Source organism: Dipodomys ordii, unplaced genomic scaffold (genome assembly GCF_000151885.1).
Source record: "Dipodomys ordii isolate 6190 unplaced genomic scaffold, Dord_2.0 Scaffold36, whole genome shotgun sequence".
Taxonomy (NCBI): domain Eukaryota; kingdom Metazoa; phylum Chordata; class Mammalia; order Rodentia; family Heteromyidae; genus Dipodomys; species Dipodomys ordii.
In genome coordinates, this window is record NW_012267252.1 from 3,309,308 (window position 1) to 3,332,767 (window position 23,460).

The following is a 23,460-nucleotide window of genomic DNA, read 5'->3' on the forward strand; positions in this document are numbered from 1 at the left end:
AACTTTCTTAACAGATACTCTACCACTTCAGTTATCTTTTTTTTTTTTTTTTTTTTTTTTGTCAGTTGTGGTGCCTGAACTCTGGGCCTGGGCACTGTCCCTCAGCTCTTCAGCTCAAGGCTAGCGCTCTAACACTTAAGCCACAGTGCTACTTCCACCTTATTCTGCTTATGTGGTGCTGAGGAATTGAACCCAGGGCCTCATGCATGCAAGGCAAGCACTCTACCACTGAGCCACCTTCCCAGCCCTCAGCTATCTTTATAAAGAAAAAGGTTGCCTTATATTACTTTATGTTGATTTGTTCAGCAAAATCTTAAGAAACATCTCTTCCACATTGTAATTATCTTCTTCACTATTTGCTAATCTCTAAGGAGCTAATTTGCACTTTAAAAACATAAGAAAAGACAGCAGACTTAACTTTGTATAACTCTTGGAAAGTTTTCTGATGCCAACTCATAACTGAGTTCTTTCTTTCTCTTTTCTTTTTCTTTTTTGTCAGTCATGGGGCTTAAACTTATGGTCTGGACTCTATCTCTAAGCTCTTTTGCTCAAGGATAGCACTCTACCACTTTGGGTCATAGCAGCTCCACTTCTGGCTTTCCAATGGTTAATTGGAGATAAGAGTCTCACAAACTTTTCTATCTGGGCTTGAAAACACCATCCTCACATCTCAGTAGCTACTATCCTGAGTAGCTAGGATTACAGGCATGAGCCAAAAGCACCTGGCTTTGAGTTCTTTCTTAAATACATGTATATGACAATCTCTCTCTCTCTCTCTTTGAATTTGCTTTGTGTAGCTCTTGGTGTCCTGATTCCAACCTAGAATTTGCTGCCTAATGATTTATAACATGTTGTGAAAGTGTTAATACTATTGAAGTCACAGTAAACTCATTGGGTTTGATGAAAAACATCATCTAGAAGCACCATGCACATTCACCTTCTGGTTTTCAGGATCATGGCAAGAAAATGATGATATAAAGTGAGGATGAGGGTACTAATGGTGAATAAGGGATTGATTCTTCCTGGTTAGTTAATAAGCACATTAAGAAATATCAGATGCTTAAGCAACCTGACATATAGCTTTTCAAACCTAAGATCTATTTGTCCCTCCCTTTTTCTGCCATCTCATCTGTCACCCTTCATTTCTGGAGGTCCCATTGTTGTGTGGTATGATTCTTTTCCATCTAGGGCACTACAGCCTATGTCCCTCAGCAGTCCTGGATTCAGAATGGCACCATAAAGGACAACATCCTTTTTGGATCTGAGTTCAATGAAGAAAGATACAAGCAAGTTCTGGAGGCCTGTTCTCTCCTCCCAGACTTGGAAATATTGCCTGGAGGAGACATGGTTGAGATTGGAGAGAAGGTACTTGGGACACAAAGGAGGCACTGAAGGGTGAAGACATGAGAAAGTGCTCAGGGGAACATGGTTAGCCAACTTTGGTACTCAGGTTTAGAACAAACATCAAAAAAAGTGTTTGTACTGGTTATGATATTTTGTGTAAAGGACTCAGAACTTTGCAACTTAGTACCTGAAGACAAATACAGGAACGGTGTAACCTGAATCAGAGGTAACAGCAAAGAACCTGAGAGGCTGTCACTTGCCCACGGTTGACTTGTGTTTTTAAATATCTTTTAAAAATAGATTAATAACTACGTTGCATCATTATATAAATAAAGCACAGTTTACTTAGAAACTGCTGATTACTATATGTATTTAGAAAAACTTCATCCTTCTTCAGTATTAAGAACGAATGTAGCAATCTTTAGGAGACAAGGATCTTGAGATACTGGAAAACCAATGAAGACACAATTCTAGAGTGATTTTGTTCATTAATTCAGCCTACCTTATTGAACAAGTACTGTGTGACAGACACCAGTTTAACTGCAAAGAAGAGAAAACCTTGGCATAGCCCTACACCATCATGGAGAGGGAAGCAGCAAAAATATTAGTTAGCTATGTAAAGGATAGGATAGTAAATGGTTAAATTGGTCATACCTTATATTATTAGGCTTTGAATCAAACTTATTTTTGATATAAAGAAATTTATGAGATTTTTAAAAATTCCCTTGTTACACTTCCATATTAAATTCTAGAGGCGGAGGGGTTGGGAAGGTGGCTCAGTGGTAGAGCACTTGCCTTGCATGCATGAGGCCCTGGGTTCGATTCCTCAGCACCACATAAGCAAACAGAAAAAAACCGGAAGTGGCACTGTGGCTCAAGTGGTAGAGCGCTAGCCTTGAGCTGAAGAGCTGAGAGACAGCGCCCAGGCCCAGAGTTCAGGCCCCACGACTGCCCCCCCCAAAAAAAAACTCTAGAGGTGGGATTAAGGAATATTTTAATAGAAATTGTTTTCTTCTTCAGGGTATAAATCTCAGTGGTGGTCAGAAGCAACGGATCAGCCTGGCCAGAGCTGTCTATCAAAATTCAGACATCTATATTCTTGACGATCCTCTGTCAGCTGTGGATGCTCATGTAGGAAAACATATTTTCGATAAGGTCTTGGGTCCCAATGGCCTTTTGCATGGCAAGGTAAGAAATCATTTAGTGATGAAGCTGTCTTCATCACAGTCCCTCCAATGAGTGTAAGGAGGTAGGACTCACACCCATCTCCCTGAGCAGTTATTGAGCACTTGTCATCCTGACATAGATTTTCTTATTTTCCTCTTTCCCCTGGCTCCTGAGGAGATACAAGGTCAGGCTGTTTCCCTTGGAGACTATCCGATGAAGGCTCCCATCTTGAGGTCATGGCTTAGTCTGTAACTGGCTAATTTGTGGCTCTGACATTGAGCTTCTTATGATGATTGATTATGAATAAAAAAGTACCTTTGAGCAGGTGCTGGCAGTGTTGCCTTTACGTTTTCTTTTCCTTTTTTTCTTCCTTTGTTTCTTCCTTCCTTCCTTTCTTTCTTTTCTTTCTTTCTTTCTTTCTCTTTCTCTTTCTCTCTCTTCTTCTTTTTTTTTTTTTGTCAGTCATGAGGCTTGAACTCTGGGCCAGGGTGCTGTTCCTGAGCTCTTCAGCTCACGGTGAGCACTCTACCACTTGAGCCACAGCACCACTTCTGGTTTTCTGGTGGTTAATTGGAGATAAAAGTCTCACATACTTTCCTGCTTCGGCTGGCTTTGAACCTTCTGGGCTGCCCAGTTGGTCAGCTGGTAAGTGAAAAGCTAGCAGTGGAAAGGGGCAATTAGCCAGTTAGGTAGCTTTTTATAATGATTAGCATTGATCTCCACTCAACCTTTTTCTAAAAAAGGGACATGAAGAATAATGTGGGTAGGGTAAAACCTCATTGTCCTTGTTGGAAAATAACTAAATAAATCCATGGATAATGTTTTAAGATGAGGTCCTGAAGGTGGGCACTGGTGGCTTACACCTGTAATTTTAGCTACCCAGGAGGCTGAGATCTGAGGGTTACAGTTCGAAGCCAGCCCAGGCAGGAAAGTCAGTGAGACTCTTACCTCAGAAAAGGCCAGAAGTGGTGCTGAGGCTCAAGTGGTAGAGTGCTAGTCTTGAGCCAATAAAGTTCAGGGACAGCACCCAGGCCTCTGAGTTCAAGCCCCAGGACTGGCACAAAAAAAATTAATAAATGAAGTGCTGGGAAGGAAAGAAGAAGTATAATAAATAAAGAAATCTGAGCCATATTTTGAAAGAAACCCCAGCATAAATTGACAGATCTGCTTTAAGCCTTTTTAGAAGTATCTGGGGAAAATGCTGGATGCAGGATAATCAGAACAACTTAATGTTATTTTTACAGACTCGACTTCTGGTTACACATAGCATTCACTTTCTTCCCCAAGTGGATGAGATTGTGGTTCTAGAAAATGGCACCATCTTGGAAAAAGGATCTTATAACACTCTGATAGCCAATAAAGGAGTGTTTGCTAAGAACCAGAAGCTTTTCATGAGACGTTTGAATCCTGAAGAAGAGGCCACAGGTATATATAAGAGGATCTGGAACAGGCTAGCATTTGGGGCATTGCAGAAAACTGTTGTCTACCTCCTGAACTGTTTGTTTCTAATGAGCTAGATTTAGAAGTGAATTTAGTTCTGTTTTGCTGTAAACAATCAGAAATTGAAAATGTTTCCAGAATTAATTCTCTTAAGTCTATGTTTTTTGTCATGTGTGGCCACTGAAGTGATGTGGTGATGTGGTGGTCAGCTAATGATTAGACAGAGATTTCCTAAAAATACCTGGCACTAGGAAATCTCTCAGCCTTGTTCAGGAGCACTGTATGTTCAACAGCCTTCAACAGCCTGCTGCACAGTGCCAGAGTGTCGGCCAGAGGTGTGATGGGGGCCTTTTACACTCCTCCTTGGGCATGTGCACAGCCCCACACACATGTGTGGTGACCTCTATCAAAAGTAATTTACAACCTGATGAGAAAGCAAAACAATAGTATTTTAATGCAATTGTTTTCATGGTAATCTATACAAACTGCAGTAGAAACATTGGAAGACTACTTAGTTCCTTCAATTAATATACTCCTGGAAGCCAGGAAAATATCAGGCTAACAGAGCCCTCTATAGGTATCTCATTCCCTAGGGGGTTTGTTTGTTTGTTTTTGTTTATGTTTTTGCCAGTCCTGGGGCTTGAACTCAGTGTCTGGGCACTGTCCCTGAGCTTTTGCTCAAGGCTAGCACTCTACCACTTGAGGCTCAGCACTTGAGCAACAGCGTCACTTCTGGCTTTTTCTGTGTATGTGGTACTGAGGAATCAAACCCATGGTTTCATGCATACTAGGCATCACTCTATCACTAAACCACATCGCAGCCCAATGTTTTTGGTGTTTTGTTTGTTTGTTTGTTTGTTTTGGTCATGGGGCTTGAACTCGGGGCCTGGGTGCTGTCCTTGAGCTCTTTTGTTCAAGGCTAGTGCTCACCACTTTGAGCCACAGTGGTGGCTTATTGGTGGTTAATTGGAGATAAGAGTCTCATGGACTTTCCTGCCTAGGCTGGATTTGAACCTCAGATCTCAGCCTCCTAAGTAGGTAGGAGGCACCAGTGCCCAGCTCCCAGTTTGTTTTTTTGTCATCTTATTTGCTACAATTACGGTCACCTCAGGCAGCTGTAATATTAACAGTTAATAGATGCTGACTGAGCTATCTCTGACTATGTGAAGTAGAGGCATGCCTTGTTAATGGAGATTTTCAGGGAATAGGTAACATAATGGTACTTATCCTGGGATTGGGCTTTTGGGGAGTTCTGAAACTATACTGTCCCATGAGAGGGCTGTTAGGCTGATAGTTTTCATGGCCAACCATGATTTTATGGCTGTTGTTTTTCTAAGCTACAGCAGCTGAAGAGAGGGGATGGAAAGGAGGCAGAGGAGATGGAAATAGGGTAATTTAAACTAATGTGAGGCATATTGTTCTTACCAAGATTCAGTTATGAAAAAGATCCTTCAGTTAAGGCAAACTTTTGGTTCATTAGATAATTTCATTTTTGTCAGTATTCATATCATTTTTTTGGAGATCCTTATTCTACCCTGCCCACTGATGCACCTGCTGAATTTACATGTTACTTTGTTTTATTGTGTTTTTGGTATAAAGCTTTTAAGTGATTTTAACTGATAAAAGTTTGTTAAGTCATTTAAACATTAAGATTAGCATTTTTTATTTACAGTAATCCCTAGTTAATTCTGAGAGAGATGACTTCTGTTCGTCTCCAATGGTCCCAAAAGTTTCATTTTTTGTTGTTGTTATTGTTGGTCATGGGGCTTGAACTCTGGGCCTGGGTGCTGTCCCTGAGCTCTTCAGCTCAAGGTGACTGCTCTACCACTTGAGTTACAGTACCACTTCTGATTTTCTGGTGGTTTATTGGAGATAGGAGTCTCACTGACTTTCCTGCCCGGGCTGGCTTTGAACCGCGATCCTCAGATATCTTAGCCTCCTGAGTAGCTAAGATTACAGGCATGAGCCACCAGTGCCTGGCTCCTAAAGGTTCTTCTTCTTTTTTTTTGGTCATGGGACTTGAACTCTGGGCCTGGGTGCTGTCCCTCAGCTCTTCAGCTCAAGGCAAGCGCTCTACCACTTGAGCCACAGCGCCACTTCCATCCTCAAGGTTCTTTACTGCTGTTAAGACTTATAAATATCCAGGAGTTTTCCTCTTCTTTGAATCATTTTCTCTTCAAGGGGAATATGCAACTATCTCTCCTTTGTCCTACAATTTCTTAGAAAGAATTTATACTAATAACTGGTGTTTGTGGGATAAAATATTCTAGTCTATGTGTTTACTTGCTGAGCTCTCATAGGGCTGAGAGCACTTTGTGTTACTTCTCTGACCTCTAACCTGTCTCCTTAGTCAATGATGACAGTGAGGAAGAAGACAATGATGGTGAACTAATACCCAGTATGGAGGAGCTCCCTGAGGAATCTGCCTCCTTGGCCATGAAAAGAGAAAAGAGTCTCCGTCGAACCATGAGCCGCAGGTAGCCTATTTTTCCAGTGGCAGCCCATATGGCTGCCGTACTTCCACCTCTATGGACTTTCCAAGAGGGAAAAGACCCCCATGGATTCTTCTAGCTCTTCCTCTATATCCATTTAGGAGTGGGGGAAGGGTTAGGTTTGTGTCATCTTCCTATGGCCAAACGCTCTGTAATATACTTTGATGCTGTAACATCTACTTGCAAGAAGCGACTTGGGAAATATCTGTGCTCAGAGAGCTTTCCTTTGTCTGCCTTTCAGCATTAGGTCCAGTAGCAAGCACCGGAAGTCCCTAAAAGACTCCTTGAAAACAGGGAAGGCGAATGGCCTGAAGGAGAGGGAAGAACTAGTGAGAGGACAGAAGCTGATTCAAAAAGAGTTCATGGAAACGGGAAAGGTGAGCACCACACACACACGCGTGTGCGGGCATGTGCACACACACACACACACACACTATCTGGGGTAATATGAAACTTGAAATCTGAAATTTTAAATTTTAGTTGAAATTGCAATATAGCTCTATAGGAGTGATATGTTGCAAAGATCTTTACAAATCTTCAAAATCATTACTAAAACTATAACGGAGTCTGAAGCTTTCTCTGCAGTCTATCTTTCTGTGAAGAATAACCTGCTTCCTGTCAGTACCCTCACACTACCTGTCAGGAGTGCTTGACTCTATTCTGACATATAGACAACAAAACTGCTTTGAGGTGCAGTTCTAGGAGATAGGAAATGCTAATATGTCACACCTCGGGCACACAGTATAAATCAATGAAATTTAATGCCATATATTCCAAGGGCTTCCGAAAAACCTTATCTTTCTCCTAGTCCTTCTATCTTTTCTTCTCAAGTAGCTCTAAATACTTATTAATAACCAGATGGCTATTTGTTCTGCACTGTAATCACTATTGTCTATTACCCCAGCTCAAGGCAAAAGTAATGACCACAGACTACCAAATTTTGTTAACTTCCTATCTCTACTCCTAGTGATTGATTTTCTAGGTAATTCCTCATTAAAAGCCACTAGGGTGTTCTACTCACACTGATGGGGGTTTTGCAGGTGAAGTTCTCCATCTATGTGAAATATCTGCAAGCAATAGGGTTGTGTTCCATAGTCTTCATCATCCTTATCTACACGATGAATTCTGTGGCTTTTATTGGCTCCAACCTGTGGCTCAGTGCATGGACCAGTGACTCTCAAACCTTCAATAGCACCACCTATCCAGCCTCTCAGAGGGACCTGAGAATTGGCATCTATGCTGCTCTGGGAATAGCACAAGGTATGCCTGATGCTACAACAACCATCTCTTCTGGAATCTCCTCTGGTGCCTTGTCCTGTTATACTCAGGAAAGCATTTGCCACTATGCCCTGCATGCAACTCTTCTGTGAATGGAGCTGACAACATTCCCTCTATTTCTAGGTCTCTGTGTGCTTGGCGCAAGTATCCTGACTGTGTACAGTTGCACCCATGCATCAAAAACTTTGCATAAACATCTGTTAAACAATATCCTCCGAGCACCCATGAGTTTTTTTGACACAACACCCACAGGCCGGATTGTAAACAGGTTTGCTGGTGTAAGTATCTCAAGGATTACATAGTAACCTGTTTGTGTGCTGAGGCTCTTTTTTATTTCTAATGGGAAGTAATTTTCATGTCCCTTAGGAAACTCTATGTGACTTAAATCCTTTTTTCTACTCAGCATGTAAATGTTTCCTAAGTACATCCTATAGGTTCCAAAGAGCTTAGGGATACATGGGTGAAGAGCTCTGGCTTTTCAATAGCCAAAGAAATGAAGGAGAAAAAAAAAGAAAGAAAGAAAGAAAAGGAAGGAAGGAAGGAAGGAAGAAAGAAAGAAAGAAAGAAAGAAAGAAAGAAAGAAAAAAAGAAAGAAAGAAAGAAAGAAATGAAGGAGTAGATCGACTATGCTAAGTAAGCCCAGTAGCAGTAGGTACTCTGGGAATGCAAAGAAATGACAGAGAAAGAAGTGCTAGCTCTATTTGAATGAGGATGGGAAAAGTCAGGAAAGGTGAGAGGTAGAAGTAAGTCCAGGGATGTGTCAAGAGGTATTGGGAGCAGGAGGTAGGCCAAAAAGGTTTGTTTCAATCTCCATCACAATAGCTGAGTGCTTAGGAGGAGAAACAATGGAGGAGAGAAAGGTAGAGGATTTTTGATATGTAGGGAGCAAGAGTAATCTGCATAGAACTGACAATCAGCGAGGATTTTATTTTTATGCCAGCCTTGGACATAGTTACCTATTTGTGCTCTGATATGACTTGAGGGAAATGTTGATTAGACTCAGAAGCCATTTCTGGTTCAGAACTCTGAGCCAAGTTTGGAAACCCTCAAAGAAAATTTGCAGTCACCTTCATACTCACATATATTAAGTCATTATTATGTAATCCCCTGAGAAATCCAGGCAAGCACAACCCAAAAGATAAGCCAGGCTTATCCATCCAGTTCCTTTTCTTATTTGTTCATATATTCCATGTGACGTGAAGGCAATGCAGCAGTAAGGCCCGTCTCTCCATTTCCTTTCCCCTGAAGCTCAATGCTTGGCAAAAGGAAGGAAGTGTTCTTCAGTCAGGAGTGAGTGACAAGGCTTGTTGACTAGAGCTTCCAATCAAGTGGTGTAGTATTTTGTTTTAATGTGTCAGGCTTTGTTCTAGATATTTAATTAGGACTTGTATTAACTGCATTGGTTTGGTTAGGAGAGAAGGATTTAACCTGTAAGTCCCTTAGTAGTTTGCAATAACTATAATGGTGTAAACAAGTTGATGAATGAGAAGAGTGACAGCCTTTTCCAAATATACTGGGAAAAGGTTGAAAGGATGACTACTACCATGACTACCATGTCTTTTTGGAGGGATTGTGGACCATGAGGAAAAGACAGAAATGAGATTAATTATTGAGGGAGAACAGTATAGTCTATTGTAGATAACTATTTGAAAAGATACAATGCAAACACAAAGAATTGAGAGAATGTCTAGTTACAATTAGAAAGATCTAGCCGGGTGCCAGTGGCTCATGCCTGTGACTCATGCCTGTAATCCTAGCTACTCAAGTGGCTGAGATATGAGGATCACAGTTCAAAGCCAGCCCGGGCAGGAAAGTCCATGAGATTTTTCTCTCCAATAAACCACCAGAAAACAGGAAGTGGTGCTATGACTCAAGTGGTAGAGCAGAAGCCTTGAGCTGAAGAGCTCAGGAACAGCACCCAGGCCCAGATTTCAAGCCCCATGACTGACCAAAAAAAAAAAGAATTAGAAAGATCTAAAATGTCTTGGGAGCTCATTATTTTCCTTGTTTTTTAGGATATTTCCACTATGGATGATATGCTCCCTCAGACGATGCGCAGCTGGATTTTATGCTTCTTGGGGATAATCAGCACCCTTGTCATGATTTGCATGGCCACCCCTGTCTTCGCCATCATCATCATTCCCCTTGGCATTATTTATGTGTCTGTTCAAGTAGGTTTGGGAGTGGCCTTATCTTCCTCTATCTCTGCCTATAAAAGCTCAGGATCTTTCCAGAGAATTCTTCTCTTTTGTTTATTGATAGTCTCTCCTTTGAACATCTTTGCCATTTAGTTATATGTTCATCTATCCATAAGCCTACAGGCTATCATCTGAAGCTAAACAGACAACATCTGTTTGTATATGGTTGACAGCACATCTCATCCTAATTACCCGTATACCAGAAGCTTAGGTGGTTCAGATTAATGTCTGGATTCAAGACTACTTTGAGGACTGAGGATATAGCTCAGGGGATATAGGGTACTTGCCTGGCATGGGCAATACCCTTGTTTTACTTATTTATTTTTCCCCTAGTCCTGTGGCTTCAACTCAGGGCCTAGGTATTCAAGCCTCTTTGGGTTCAAAGCTAGCACTCTACCATTGGAGCCAGTGTCACTTCCAGCTTTTTCTAAGTAGTGTATTGGAGATCAGAGTCTCGTGGACTTTCCTGCCTACTCTGGCTTGGAACTGCAATCCTCAGATCTCAGCTAGAATTACAGGTGTGAGCCACCAGCACCCAGCTTTGATTTTTTTTTTTTTTGTCGGTCGTGGGGCTTGAACTCTGGGCCTGAGCGCTGTCCCTCAGCTCTTCAGCTCAAGGCGAACACTCTACCACTTGAGCTACAGCACCACTTCCGGTTTTCTAGTGGTTAATTGGAGATAAGAGTTTCAGGACTTTCCTGCCCGGGCTGGCTTTGGACCATGATCCTCAGATCTCAGCCTCCTGAGTAGCTAGGATTACAGGCTTGAGCTACTGGCACCCAGCTCTGGCTTTGATTTTTTTAAAACCTACTTTGAGATTGGCTCTGGACAAATCTTCAGGCTCTCTAATGATCCCCACAACAATTAGAACATTTCTAGAAATGTTCCAGCCTGCTTACTCTTTTGGTTTCAAATAGACATACCCAATTGCAGTAGGAGCCTTTGGAACAACTCTAATTTCACTGGGATATCTGTGAATGACTTAGGTTTGAGTTCAACATATCCTTTGAGGAAACACCGTGACAGCCTAGCTTTACAGAAAAACTGGAAAAAATGGAGGCACCACCAGGACCATAATAAAAATTGGTGAGAAGCCGGGCACCAGTAGCTCACGCCTGTAATCCTAGCTACTCAGGAGCCTGAGATCTGAGGATTGCAGTTCAATGCCAGTCCAGGCAGGAAAGTCTGGAGACTCTTATAGCCAGTAAACCACCAGGAAACTGGAAGTGATGCTGTGGTTCAAGTGGTAGAGCACTCACCTTGAGCTGAAGAGCACAAGGACAGCGCTCAGGCCCAGAGTTCAAGCCCCACGACTGACCAAAACTAAATTTTTTTTTGTAAGAAAGAGGAAGCTGAGGAATGAACTTCTGTCCTACCAATTGCCTTAGTGATAAACTGTTCATCTAGGGAAAATAGTTCTGAAGCTCCTAAAGTGTGGCATTGTAATTCTATGTCAAGATGGTTCCTTTTGTGCCTACTTTGTAGAGTTCTCTATACACACACTCAGATCTCTAACAGCCTTTTGACTTTGTGACAAACCAACAAACGACACAGGATTATTTGACAAAACTTCCAGATATAACACTGCATTCTAACTCTCAAATGCCCAGATCCTCAACAATCCCTCACGAAATGTAGTAGTATCGTTAATCCATTCCATCATACTTTGCTTCCAAAGATTCTACCTGCATTCTATTATCTTTTTTTAAATAAGTTTTTTTGTTTTGTTTTGTTGGTTGTGGGGCTTGAACTCTGAGCCTGGGTGTTGTCCCTGAGCTCTTCAGCTTAAGGCAAGCACCCTACCACTTGAGCCACAGTGCTACTTCCTTTTAATAAGTTTTTTATTGTGAAAATACTGCACAGAGGGGTTACAGTTACATGAGCAAGGTAATGAGTAGATTTGTTATCAAGATTTGTTGCCTCCTCCTTTGCTTTTCCCCTACCATCCCTTCTCTCCCACCTCCACAACTACACTCCCTCCCCTCCTCCTCCCCCCCCCACTTAAATTGTAAAGTTCGTTTTCAACATAGTGTCTTGTACATCTCATTGTTACAATGGGTCAACATGTATCCCTATTTAAACATTTTGTTTTTTCCCCTCCCCTCCCAAAATTATACTGACATCAAATACAGTGAAAACAGGGGTTATACCTTGGGGAGGAACATACAAAGCAACAAAAAAAATCACATGTTACCTTAGAAATATGTTAAAAACAATAACAAGAAAGAAAAACCACTTGTGTCCCTATCTTGGGGTTCATTTGCTTAACTTCATCTTACCTGGTCGTATGTATATAGCGTTTGACCTTTTCTACTTGTCCCAGACATATACTAGTTATTGCAAATAAGGGAAACCTTATGTTTCTTCGGGCCTGGCTTATTTCACTTAATATAATTTTTTCCAAGTCTTTCCATTTCCTAACAAATGGGGCAATGTCATTCTTTCTGATGGAGACATAGAATTCCATTGTATATATATACCACAATAAGTGGGCTAAAGACTTAAAGAGAAACTTCTCTGAAAAGGAAATAAGAATGGCCAATAGACACATGAAGAAATGCTCAACCTCTCAGCCATAAAAGAAATACAAATCAAAACAACATTGAGATTCCACCTTACTCCAGTTAGAAGGCTATAATCAAGAACTCTAATAACAACAGATGCTGGAGGGGATGTGGACAGAAGGGAACCCCATTGTTGGTGGGAGTGTAAACTTGTTCAACAACTTTGGAAAGCAGCATGAAGGTTCTGCAAAAGACTCCACATAGAGTTCCCCTATGACCCAGCAATCCCACTTTTGGGCATTTACCCAAATGATCACAAACAAGACTATACTAAAGCTACTAGCACAACTATGTTTATTGCTGCATTATTTATCATAGCTAAGATATGGAACCACCCCAGATGCCCCTCAATAGATGAATGGATCATTCTATTATCTTACACACAACATTCTCCATAGCTCTAAGACTATCTTTACTGTCATAGCCCATCTAAGCAGAGCTTTGATCACTGTGTTCTTCCATGTCTTGTTTTTAATTTTTTATTGTAAAGGTACTGTACAGAGGGGATTACAGTTACGTGAGTAAGAAAATGAGTACATTTCCTATTGAGCATTGTTACCCCCTCCTTTGTTTTTCCCCTATAATCCCTTCCCTCCCCACCTCCCCAACTCCTCCTTCCCCCCACCAAGTTGTAAAGTGCGTTTTCAACATAGTGTCTTGTACATCTCATTGTTACAATAGGTCAAACTGTATCCTTATTTCAGCATTTTGTTATTTCCCTTCCCCTTCCCGAATTAGAACAATCTATATACAAGATACAGGACACCGGAATCAAATACAGTGACAACAGGGGTTATACCATGTTCTTCCATTTCTTAATCAAACCTCAGTATTCCTTTCTTTGATTACTTCTGGTCATTGCTGCTCATCCTCACTTAACACACATCTCAAATCCCAACATCTTTTATAAAATCCCTTTGAAGACCACTTTTCTAACTAATATAGAAACTATCATTTGAACATCAGTTATGGATTTGGGAGAAGAATATGGACTTTGTTGGCAAAACTTTCCTATGTTTAGGAAACTGAATTCGCCAAATCCCTTCTCTTTCATCTTCCTGTTTCCTACTAACCACAATCTTGCCAGCATTGCCTTCTTTGGGCCTCTCATCTTTCTTCCTGCCAGGGAAAACACTGCAGGCTTTCATCTGGTTCAAATGTGGGCTTAAGGCCATCAAGTGAAAGATGTTGGATCATGAGCAGAAAGAAAAAGTACAGCATATCCAACATGATAATGTGTGACTGACTGATGTTTGCTTTGTGTGATCAGGTGTTTTACGTGTCTACTTCCCGCCAGTTGAGACGTTTGGACTCTGTCACCAGGTCCCCGATCTACTCTCACTTCAGTGAGACAGTATCAGGTTTGCCTGTTATCCGTGCTTTTGAGCACCAGCAGCGATTTCTAGCACGCAGTGAGATGGGGATTGACACCAACCAGAAATGTGTCTTTTCTTGGATCACCTCCAACAGGTAAGGCTCAGGCTGAGTGTTTACTCAAATACAAGCTTCAGGGTTCTGCATGCTTGACACCAGCCACTGGAGGTCAGGTATATAAAACTAATTTGGCCCACAGACATTTGTCATGCTATGTAAGTAGAGAGAAGAAAGCATGAGCCTTGAAATAAGAGACTAGCTCTCAGCCAGTTCTGCCTTGACTTTTGTAAGAAAAACGCTCAGTTTCTTTGTCTAAAAACAAAGGTAAGCCAGAAGTACCAGTGGCTCACATCTATAATCCTACTCAGGAGGCTGAGATCTGAGGATAATGTTTGAAAGTCACCCTGGGCAAACAAATCTGAGAGACTCTAATCTCTAACCAGCAAAAAAAATCCAAAACACTGGAAATGGGTAAAAACCACTGAAAACCAAAATAGAAAGCTCACATTCTATGAGCTGAGTCTCTGAGTAGGGTGAGAATCATTAGACCCTGGCAAGCAGTGATATGTCCTTGAAGGAGAAAGGTCATTTTAGGAAGGGAAAATTGTTGAGTAGCTTCCAGAATGTCTTAAGGTATTATGGGCAGACTAATGATTATCAGTATTATTTGGAACCTTGAGAGGCTATAGATTTGAAAACAAAGATATATGATGTTTTATAAGAAGGAAAAGGGATTTTTTTTTTGTTGGTAGTGGGGCTTGAACTCTGGGCTTGGGCGTTGTCCCTCAGCTCTTCAGCTCAAGGCAAGCACTCTACCACTTGAGCTACAGTGCCACTTCCAGTTTTCTGGTGGTTTATTGGAGATAGGAGTCTCACGGTCTCTCCTGCCCAGGCTGGCTTTGAACCGCGATCCTCAGATCTCAGCCTCCTGAGTAGCTAGGATTACAGGCGTGAGCCACCAGCGCCCAGTGGAAAAGGGATTTTTTTACATTAATTTGTAACATGCTTTTGCCCTCGATGATTCTTTTAGTTTGACAACTTTGGTAAATAATAAATGTTATCATTCCCTAAGATTAGTATATATGCCTTCAAAATGTAATATATTTTCTTTAAAAAAAAAAAAAAGAATTGAAGCTGGGTACTGGCGGCACAAGACTATAATTCTAGCTACTCAGGAGGCTGAGATCTGAGGATCACAGTTTAAAGACAGCCCAGGAAGGAAAGTCTGTAAGACTGTTATCTCCAGTTAACCACCAGAAAACCAGAAGTAGAGCTGTGACTCTAAATGATAGAGCTCTAGCTTTGAGTAAAAAAAAGCTCAGGGACAGTGCTTGGGCCCTAAGTTCAAGCCCCACAAATGACAATAATAATAATAATAATAATTTAATAAACCTTTAGGAACATACTTTTATGTTCCTAAATAAAATTGAGGCATCCCCTAGGAGTACAACCACTCCAACTCCAACTCCTGTAAACCGTTATGAGCTCCAAGATTCTTGGTTACAGTGAAGAGGTAAAGATCAGTGCTGCTTCTTTCTCTGGTCCTCTCACCCTACAGGTGGCTTGCAGTTCGCCTGGAGTTTGTTGGGAACATGATCGTCTTCTGTTCAGGCTTGCTGCTGGTTATTTATAAAAGTACCCTAAGTGGAGACACTGTGGGGTTTGTTCTGTCCAATGCCCTCAATGTAAGTCTGAGTTTGGGAGTTCAGCTAGATGAATATCCTTATTCTTAATCTGGGGGTAGAATGTACTATAAGACCATGCTTTTGATTCCTTTCTAGATCCAGAGGGAGGTTCAAACCCCAATTCCATCTTTCACCTACGGACACTGCCCATACCCTGTTTAAGTAGGCAACAGTGTAATCTGGAGAAAAAGATTTAAACATGTTTCCTTTAAGTCTGAAGAATGTAATTTCATGTTTCTTCTTAAATTTCTTGTGTGTGTCTGTGTGTGTCTGGTCTCTGTGTGTGTGTGTGTGCGTGTGTGCCTGAGTGCTGTCTCGGCTTTTCTATCAAGGCTGATGCTTTACCTCTTGAGCCACACCTCTATTTCTGGCTTTTTGGTAGTTAATTGGAGTCTCTTGGCTTCCAATCATGATCCTCTTTGCCTTTTTGCATGAGATCACAGATCATTTTGAAAGGTTCTTTTCTGTTCTACGTCTTCTCATTCTCTTTCTTGTTTGTAGGATGTCATTCTTAACTCCCTCCACAAAAACACACTGGGCTTAGAGACAGATATTCCTATCCCATTCCACCTAAATCCAGCCTTTCCAAGCCTAAACTATTTAACCTTCACATTGACCTTCATGTGACCACCAGATAGCTGAGCATTTCATTGTTCTCCAGCCATTCAATGCACTGCTCTTATTTTCCCTGCTCCAAGGAAATAAAGATATCTTTCTTATACTTTTCCTTTCTCTCTTGTGGAACCCCCAGTGCTGAATATAAAAGTACTGTGGCCTGGTGGTGGGACTAATCAACTTGGTTTCTGAATCAGAGATGACTTTTAATTTTGTGGTGTTTCTGTAGATCACACAAACCCTCAACTGGCTCGTGAGGATGACATCTGAAATAGAGACCAACATCGTGTCTGTTGAACGAATAACTGAGTACATTAATGTGGAAAATGAGGTAAGGAGGAAATGCAGGAACAAGGACCTCATTTGAGAGGGCATCTTCATCATTTCTCCATAACTCATGTGGGTCATAATGTTCTTTTTTTTGCCATCCTGGAGCTTGAACTCAGGGCCCAGGCACTGTTCTTGAGCTCTTTTTGCTCAAGGCTAATGCTCTACCACTTGAACCACAGCTCTATTTCTAGCATTTAGGTAGTTTTTAGTGGAGATAGAATCTTATGGACAGTCCTGTCCTGTTTGGTTTTGAATTTCAATCCTCAGATCTCAGCCTTCTGAGTAGCTAGGATTATAGGTGTCCAGCTTCCTAGTGTTCTTTTTAAAGTTTCCTTTGCTCTAATTTAAAGGACCTAATTTCTTCAACTCAGAATAAGAAATGGTTTGGGGCAAGTCAGTCCTGGCATTTAAGAACTTAAATATTTATTTAAATAAATTATTCAGGGCTGGGAAGGTAGCTAAGTGATAGAGCGCTTGCCTTGCATGCATGAGGCCCTGGGTTCAATTCCTCAGCACCACATAAGCAAAAAAGAAAAAACCGCAAGTGGCACTGTGGCTCAAGTGGTAGAGCACTAGCCTTGAGCTGAAGAGCTGAGGAACAGCGCCCAGGCCCAGAGTTCAGGCCCCACAACTGGACCAAAAAAATAAATAAATAAATAAATAAATAAATAAATAAATTATTCATAGTTTCCTTCTGGAGATCCACAGAGCAACCTGATAAGATAGGATTTCTTGAATAAGCTAGTTCAAGTAGCTGTGATGCTGCTAACTGTCTCCTGTTTTGTGGCATGGGTCCCTTGATGGCTGTTCGGCTCAGTTGCTTTTCACCCTGTCCCCTTGCCAGGCGCCCTGGGTGACTGATAGGAGGCCTCCACCAGACTGGCCCAGCAAAGGTGAAATCCAGTTTAATAACTACCAAGTTCGGTACCGGCCTGAGCTGGATCTGGTACTGAAAGGGATCACTTGTGCCATCAAGAGCACAGAGAAGGTAGGTGGGGTGAAAATTGGTGATCTGTTAGGGCTTGTGATCAGAGGACAACTGGAGACAGAATGCATAGCTGGACTCTAGGCTTTCATCATTTGGGTGGAGGGAGAAAGAGACTAATCACTTTCTTGGCTCTGGAGAAATGTAAGGATACAGCACCACCACCAGAGGGCAGGATATCAGCAAGTGACATCCTGTCCCCCCAGCCTGTCCACCAGGGCTCCATTTCCTGTGAGGGCACAGCAGCATGTATAGGGAAAGAACTGCTGTGGACAGTGATGTGGAGGGTTGTCTTTAAGAAAAGAATAACCTAAGCCTGGCGCCGGTGGTTCATACCTGTAATCCTAGCTACTCAGGAGGCTGAGATCTGAGGATTGAGGTTCAAAGCCACCAGAAAACCGGAAGTGGCTCTGTAGCTCAAGCCTTGAGCTGAAGAGCTGAGAGATAGCACTCAGGCCCAGAGTTCAAGGCCCATGGCCGACAAAAAACAAAAAAGTAAAACCTACTTTTCCTCCTGCTCTTTTCAACTGGACTCCCTCCTAGGGTGCTCTTGTTCTCTAAGCATTTAGAGTCTAATGTTGGGGGAAAAAATCTGGGAGACAATGCTGAAGTCCAAATCACTGTCTGACTCTCAGCTGATAGCAAACCTATCCTCCTCTTCTTCTCACTTTTAGAAAAGATTTTCGTAAGAGCTTATAAGTTTCAGTTACAGATATACGGCAGTAGTTACTGGGAGCATGCCTCTGTTTCTAACGGTCACTGCCTTAGTTGTTAGCAAGTAGCGATATAGGAGATTGGCGTGGGAGAGTCATTTCTTCTGACATCTGGACCTTTTTCTCCCACCAAAACCAAAAGTCATCTAATGGCTTAGAGAGGTAGTAACCAGTTGCTGCCTTCTACCATTTGTGATTGTGAATGTCCAGACTAAACATCCGTCCCTCTCCCCTCCCCCTACCCCAGGAAATACATGTTGAACTAACAAGCAAAGGCACTCTCTTCACAGATTGGAGTGGTGGGCAGGACTGGAGCTGGGAAGTCATCTCTTACAAACTGCCTCTTCAGAATCTTAGAGCCTGCAGGGGGCCAGATCACCATTGATGGCATCGATATTGCTTCCATCGGGCTCCATGACCTTCGAGGGAAGCTGACCATCATCCCCCAGGTAAACTCTGGAACTTACTTGGACACACAGTGGAGCAGATTGTTCTGCATGAAACACATTGATATTATTCACTTAGGACTATAGTGTCTGCAATCTAGGATACTAAGACCTGTTTTGCCTTGTGTAACATACATTAGTGACTACTAGTATCTGACCAGTAGGTGGCAGCAACACAACAGAAGTCAAACAGCAGATGATTATTTAGCCCACCGTAGTTTACAAGACCTTGGCAATCAGCATTAGCAGTTTTGCTGCTGAAGCTTGAAGCTATTAAGCTTTATACTCCCCATTTGATATGATTAAAAGATAGAGCAGGGAATTTGCTGCAGGGTTTTGCCAGCAAGCGATACACTTAGTGTATCAGCAAGAATGACTTCCTTGTGGACTCTTTTCTCCAGTACCAAATAAGGTTTGCTCAGTAGGCCTCCCCATGCTGTCAGTGTATGGCTCTTCATTAGAACCATCACTGTAGTTAAGTTTCTCTCGGGGTAATTTTGGTTTGTCTAGTGTTTGCTTAGTTTGATACACTCTTTTTCAATGGCCGAAGCATAATCAATTTTTCTCAGGTGACTGCGTTATGCCTTCTTCTACCCTCCTCTGATCCTTCCATCTCATTTGGAGGAAGGGGTCTTCTAACTGAGAGCCACTCCAGGCCTTCAGGGGGCTTGCATAAACTCACCTGGGACCAGCATCCTGCCCAGAAAGTCTGTCTCAGGCCAGACCTACCCACTTTCTCCTGGCTACAAAGAGCCACTGGGTCCCCTGCTGCCATCAACTGAGCTCCCTTATCCCTCGACTTGCAGGACCCCATCCTTTTCTCTGGAAGTCTGAGGATGAATCTAGACCCTTTCAACACCTATTCAGATGAAGAGATTTGGAAGGCCCTGGAGTTGGCTCATCTCAAATCCTTTGTAGCTGGACTGACTCTTGGGTTGTCCCATGAAGTGGCAGAGGCAGGTGACAACCTGAGGTAGGTAATGTCTTACAGCCAGCTTCCCCCACAGACAAGGAGAGGATACAAGGCACGTCCTTCTGCTCCTGTGTGAGGTGATACCTGGCACTATGGAATTTTCACTCTGCATATCTAATTCCTAGTGTATAAGATGAACCCTTGTAAAGATCATATGATAAAATAGATATGAAAGTACATAGGAGGAGCGCTTGAAAACCTTTGTAATTAGATGTGGCATTGTATCATGTAGCATGACGCTTGCAAATACCAGTATTATAGAGAATCGTAGAAAGCTGAGATTCTCAACTTGGCTGTGCACAGCTAAAGTCCTGATACCTGGTCTAGGTCTAAGGCACAGACTGGGCATGCGGATCCTCATGGGCTGCAAAGGGAACTCCAGTTTGGGAACGACTGATCTACAGGGCATGCAGATGATAGAGATGTAGTGTCTGCAAAGTCCATAGATACTGGTGAAACATCTTAAATTAATACAAAGACTCAGATTTCACAAATCTTGCCTTTTCAACGTATTTTCATGTATGTTGACATTTCACTTCTGGCCTTCACCATACATTCATTTGCCCATTCTGATGTGTGCCTGACATTTTCTCTATAATATTTTTCCCTTCTCATAATAAAGCTGAGCCCTTAGACAAAGCCTGCTGCTAATCAGCAGATTTTAATTTGTTCTATTTTGTGGTACTGACTTGGTTTGGGAGATTAAAACTTAAATATGTCAGAAAAGAAAACATAACTAAACAAAACTTGAATATCTCTGATCAATGATGGACAGAGTGCTTGAAAGCCAAAGTGGCTTCACAGCCTGTTACTGTGAAGACTAAAAAAAAAGGAACAGGCAGGAGTTTGGTAGAAGCTAAGTAAATCGTTCTGTAGTTTCTACGTTCTTACATTACACAAATTCTGGAAGTTCATCTTGGGTGACTTCTCATCTCCTGCAGAAATTTTCTTACAGAAAATTACAGAACTTTAGTTTAGCCACCCTCTGTTTAATATGATCCCTAATGGCCACAGCAGGAAAGAACAATTAGCAAATTCCCGAATATTTCCTTCACATCATTTCCCAAAGCTTCTTTATGTAAGTAAGAGGTCCGGCCTTCATTACAGGCTTTTAGCAAATTAAGCTATTTGCATTTTACAAGCATATTCGAATTCCACATACATTGCATCTCACACCAAGACATCATGCTCATTAGATAGCTTTGTCTCTAATCGAGGCAGAAGGCCTTGAACAAATAATTAGCCTTGAGACTAGAATTGCACATTAAAATAATGAATGTATTTACTTAGACCACAAAGAAATGCCACTGGGGCATTCCAGTGTGATGCCACCCTGTATTAATGGTGTCAGGTCAGATACTACCGCAGTAACTTTGGGTAGCATTTGTGTTGTTTTGAAATTCTTACCCTCATTGTCACCAAGTGAAAGCACTGTTCCTGGACCAATTTTTTCCAAACTTGTTTAAAGATGAAAATTGCTGATGTGCTCATTAAAAAGTACACGTTCCCAGACAGCTTCCCCATACTAACAGTACGGTTAAGCCCCAAACCAGAGATATTTTTTATTAAGCATTTGTACTTTCCTGGGCTCTGGTGGCTCATGCCTGTAATACTAGCTACTCAGGAGGCTGAGATCTGAGGACTGAGATTCAAAGCCAGCCTGGGCAAGAAAGTTCGTGAGAATCTTATCTCCAACTAACATAAAAGCCAGATGTACAGCTGAGGCTCAGATGGCAGAGTGCTAGCTTTGAGCAAAAGAAACTCAGGGACAATGCTCAGTACACACACACATACACACACAAACACACACACACACACACTGCTCAGTACACACACACACACACACACACTGCTCAGTACACACACATACACACCCTAATCTTCTCATTGGGAAAGTTTTTTAAAAACTGTTTCCCACAACAGTAGGAAGTGAAGTGGGACATTTTGGAAGGAGACTGTCCCGTGTACCAGGCTTTTTCCTTGATCCTGGGAAATTAATCCATGGCTTCCCCTGTTGGCTACAGTATAGGACAGAGGCAGCTCCTGTGCCTGGGCAGGGCTCTGCTTCGGAAATCCAAGATTTTGGTCCTGGATGAGGCCACGGCTGCAGTGGACCTGGAGACAGATCACCTCATCCAGACAACCATCCGAAACGAGTTCTCCCACTGCACCGTTATCACCATCGCACACAGGCTCCACACCATCATGGACTGCGACAAGTAAGTGACCTGCGCCTCCTGCAGCAGACCTGCCTGCGAAATGCTTCACCACTCATGCCGTCATTAGGGAGCCATCTTGAGTGTACCATAAGAAATTATAATGACTGAGTCTGAGGAGATGGAGATCTAGTCTACAGTTGTCAGATGTGGACCTTATTAAACCTTCCCAGCTACCTTGAGAAGTGTAAACTCCTTCTCTGTAAAATGGCCAGCAGCCATTGCTTCCTTCCTGCTCGAGTACCTTGCCCTCAAAGTTCAGTGACCTTAGAAATCTGTTTAAAGAAGGTTCCCTTTTAAAGCTAGTCGTGTGTGTGTGTGTGTGTGTGTGTGTGTGTGTGTGTGTGGCCACAGCTCCACTTCTGGCTTTTTTTTTGTTGTTTATTGGAGATAAGAGTCTCACAGACTTTCCTATGTGGGCTGGCTTCAAAGATCCTCAGATCTCAGCCTCCTGAGTAACTAGGGTTACAGGCATGAGCTGCAGGTGCCTGGTTAAAGCTAATCACTCTTAAACAATGAGCTTTGGGAGAAAACTTATATTAGGGGGTACATACTGCGTGTTCCTGTGGCTTGCCTTGTATGCTCAGTATGATATGTGGAGTCTGTCTGTGCTGCTGTATGGAGTTGTGGTTCATTCTTTTTCTCCACTTACTGTAGCCTTGTACCACAGCTTAGTCCTGGCTATCCTGATAAATGGCAATAGTTGAGATGTAATTTTCTAAGACTTTTATTTCTTTGTTTCAGGATAATGGTCCTAGACAACGGGAAGATTGTACAATATGGCAGCCCTGAAGAGCTATTAGAAAACCCCGGTCCCTTTTATTTAATGGCCAAAGAAGCTGGTATTGAAAACATTACCAACACAGCACTCTAGCAGCAAATCCTATGGGATTTGAGACGACTATAAGGACCATTCCGTGTGTGTGTGTGTGTGTGTGTGTGTGTGTGTGTGAGTGTGTGTGTGTGTGAGTGTGAATACATTATAGAGACAAAATTGTATAAAATATACTGTTTTTGAAATGGGTCTCATTGTATTATATAGGCTGGTCTAACCTTAAACTCTGGCACTCAAATCATCTCCCTGCCTGCACCTTCCAAGTGAAAATGGACATTTTCAATAAAGCACTACCCATGTACTCACTCCCCAGATAAAGTCCACAGGGATCTTAGCTACCCCTCAGTTGCCTCACCTAGATTGTAACGCCTAAACTCTGTGAGAATTATGCCTGCTGTCCTTTTAGCTTTGCCACTGTTGTATAGACCTTTAAGCCACATGCACCCCTTTATCTCAGCTAGATGGGCTCATACTGCACATGTTCTTCTAGAACTTTTTTTTTCTTGTTTTGCCAGTCCTGAGTCTTGAACTCAGGACTGGGTGATGTCCCTGAGCTATTTTGCTGAAGACTAGCACTTTACCACTTGAGCCACAGCTCCACTCCTGTTTTTCTGGTGGTTAATTGGAGGTAAGAGTTTCATGGCCTTTCCTGCCCTGGCTGGCTGAAAACCATGATCCTCAGATCTCAGCCTCCTGAGTAACTAGGGTTACAGGTGTGAGCCATCAGCACTAACAACCTTTTCCAACTCAGTTCCACCAAGAGTTGAATTCATGCCATTAATTTAACATCAAACCACAATTCTGC

General features: G+C 42.2%; 1 protein-coding gene across 1 annotated transcript in view; it reads left to right on the top strand.

The window, feature by feature from the left end:
- Positions 1 to 22,846, top strand: part of Abcc2 (ATP-binding cassette, sub-family C (CFTR/MRP), member 2) — a 51,188-nt gene extending 28,342 nt beyond the window's left edge. The window contains 16 exon segments of the mRNA XM_013017770.1: positions 1,031 to 1,365; positions 2,365 to 2,532; positions 3,756 to 3,936; positions 6,302 to 6,428; positions 6,685 to 6,820; positions 7,484 to 7,703; positions 7,845 to 7,999; positions 9,737 to 9,892; positions 13,754 to 13,953; positions 15,416 to 15,542; positions 16,387 to 16,488; positions 17,332 to 17,475; positions 18,476 to 18,634; positions 19,438 to 19,604; positions 21,629 to 21,823; positions 22,565 to 22,846. Coding sequence (XP_012873224.1) covers positions 1,031 to 1,365; positions 2,365 to 2,532; positions 3,756 to 3,936; positions 6,302 to 6,428; positions 6,685 to 6,820; positions 7,484 to 7,703; positions 7,845 to 7,999; positions 9,737 to 9,892; positions 13,754 to 13,953; positions 15,416 to 15,542; positions 16,387 to 16,488; positions 17,332 to 17,475; positions 18,476 to 18,634; positions 19,438 to 19,604; positions 21,629 to 21,823; positions 22,565 to 22,694 — 2,702 coding nt within the window. The 3' untranslated portion in view covers positions 22,695 to 22,846.
- The last annotated feature ends 614 nt before the right edge of the window (positions 22,847 to 23,460 follow it).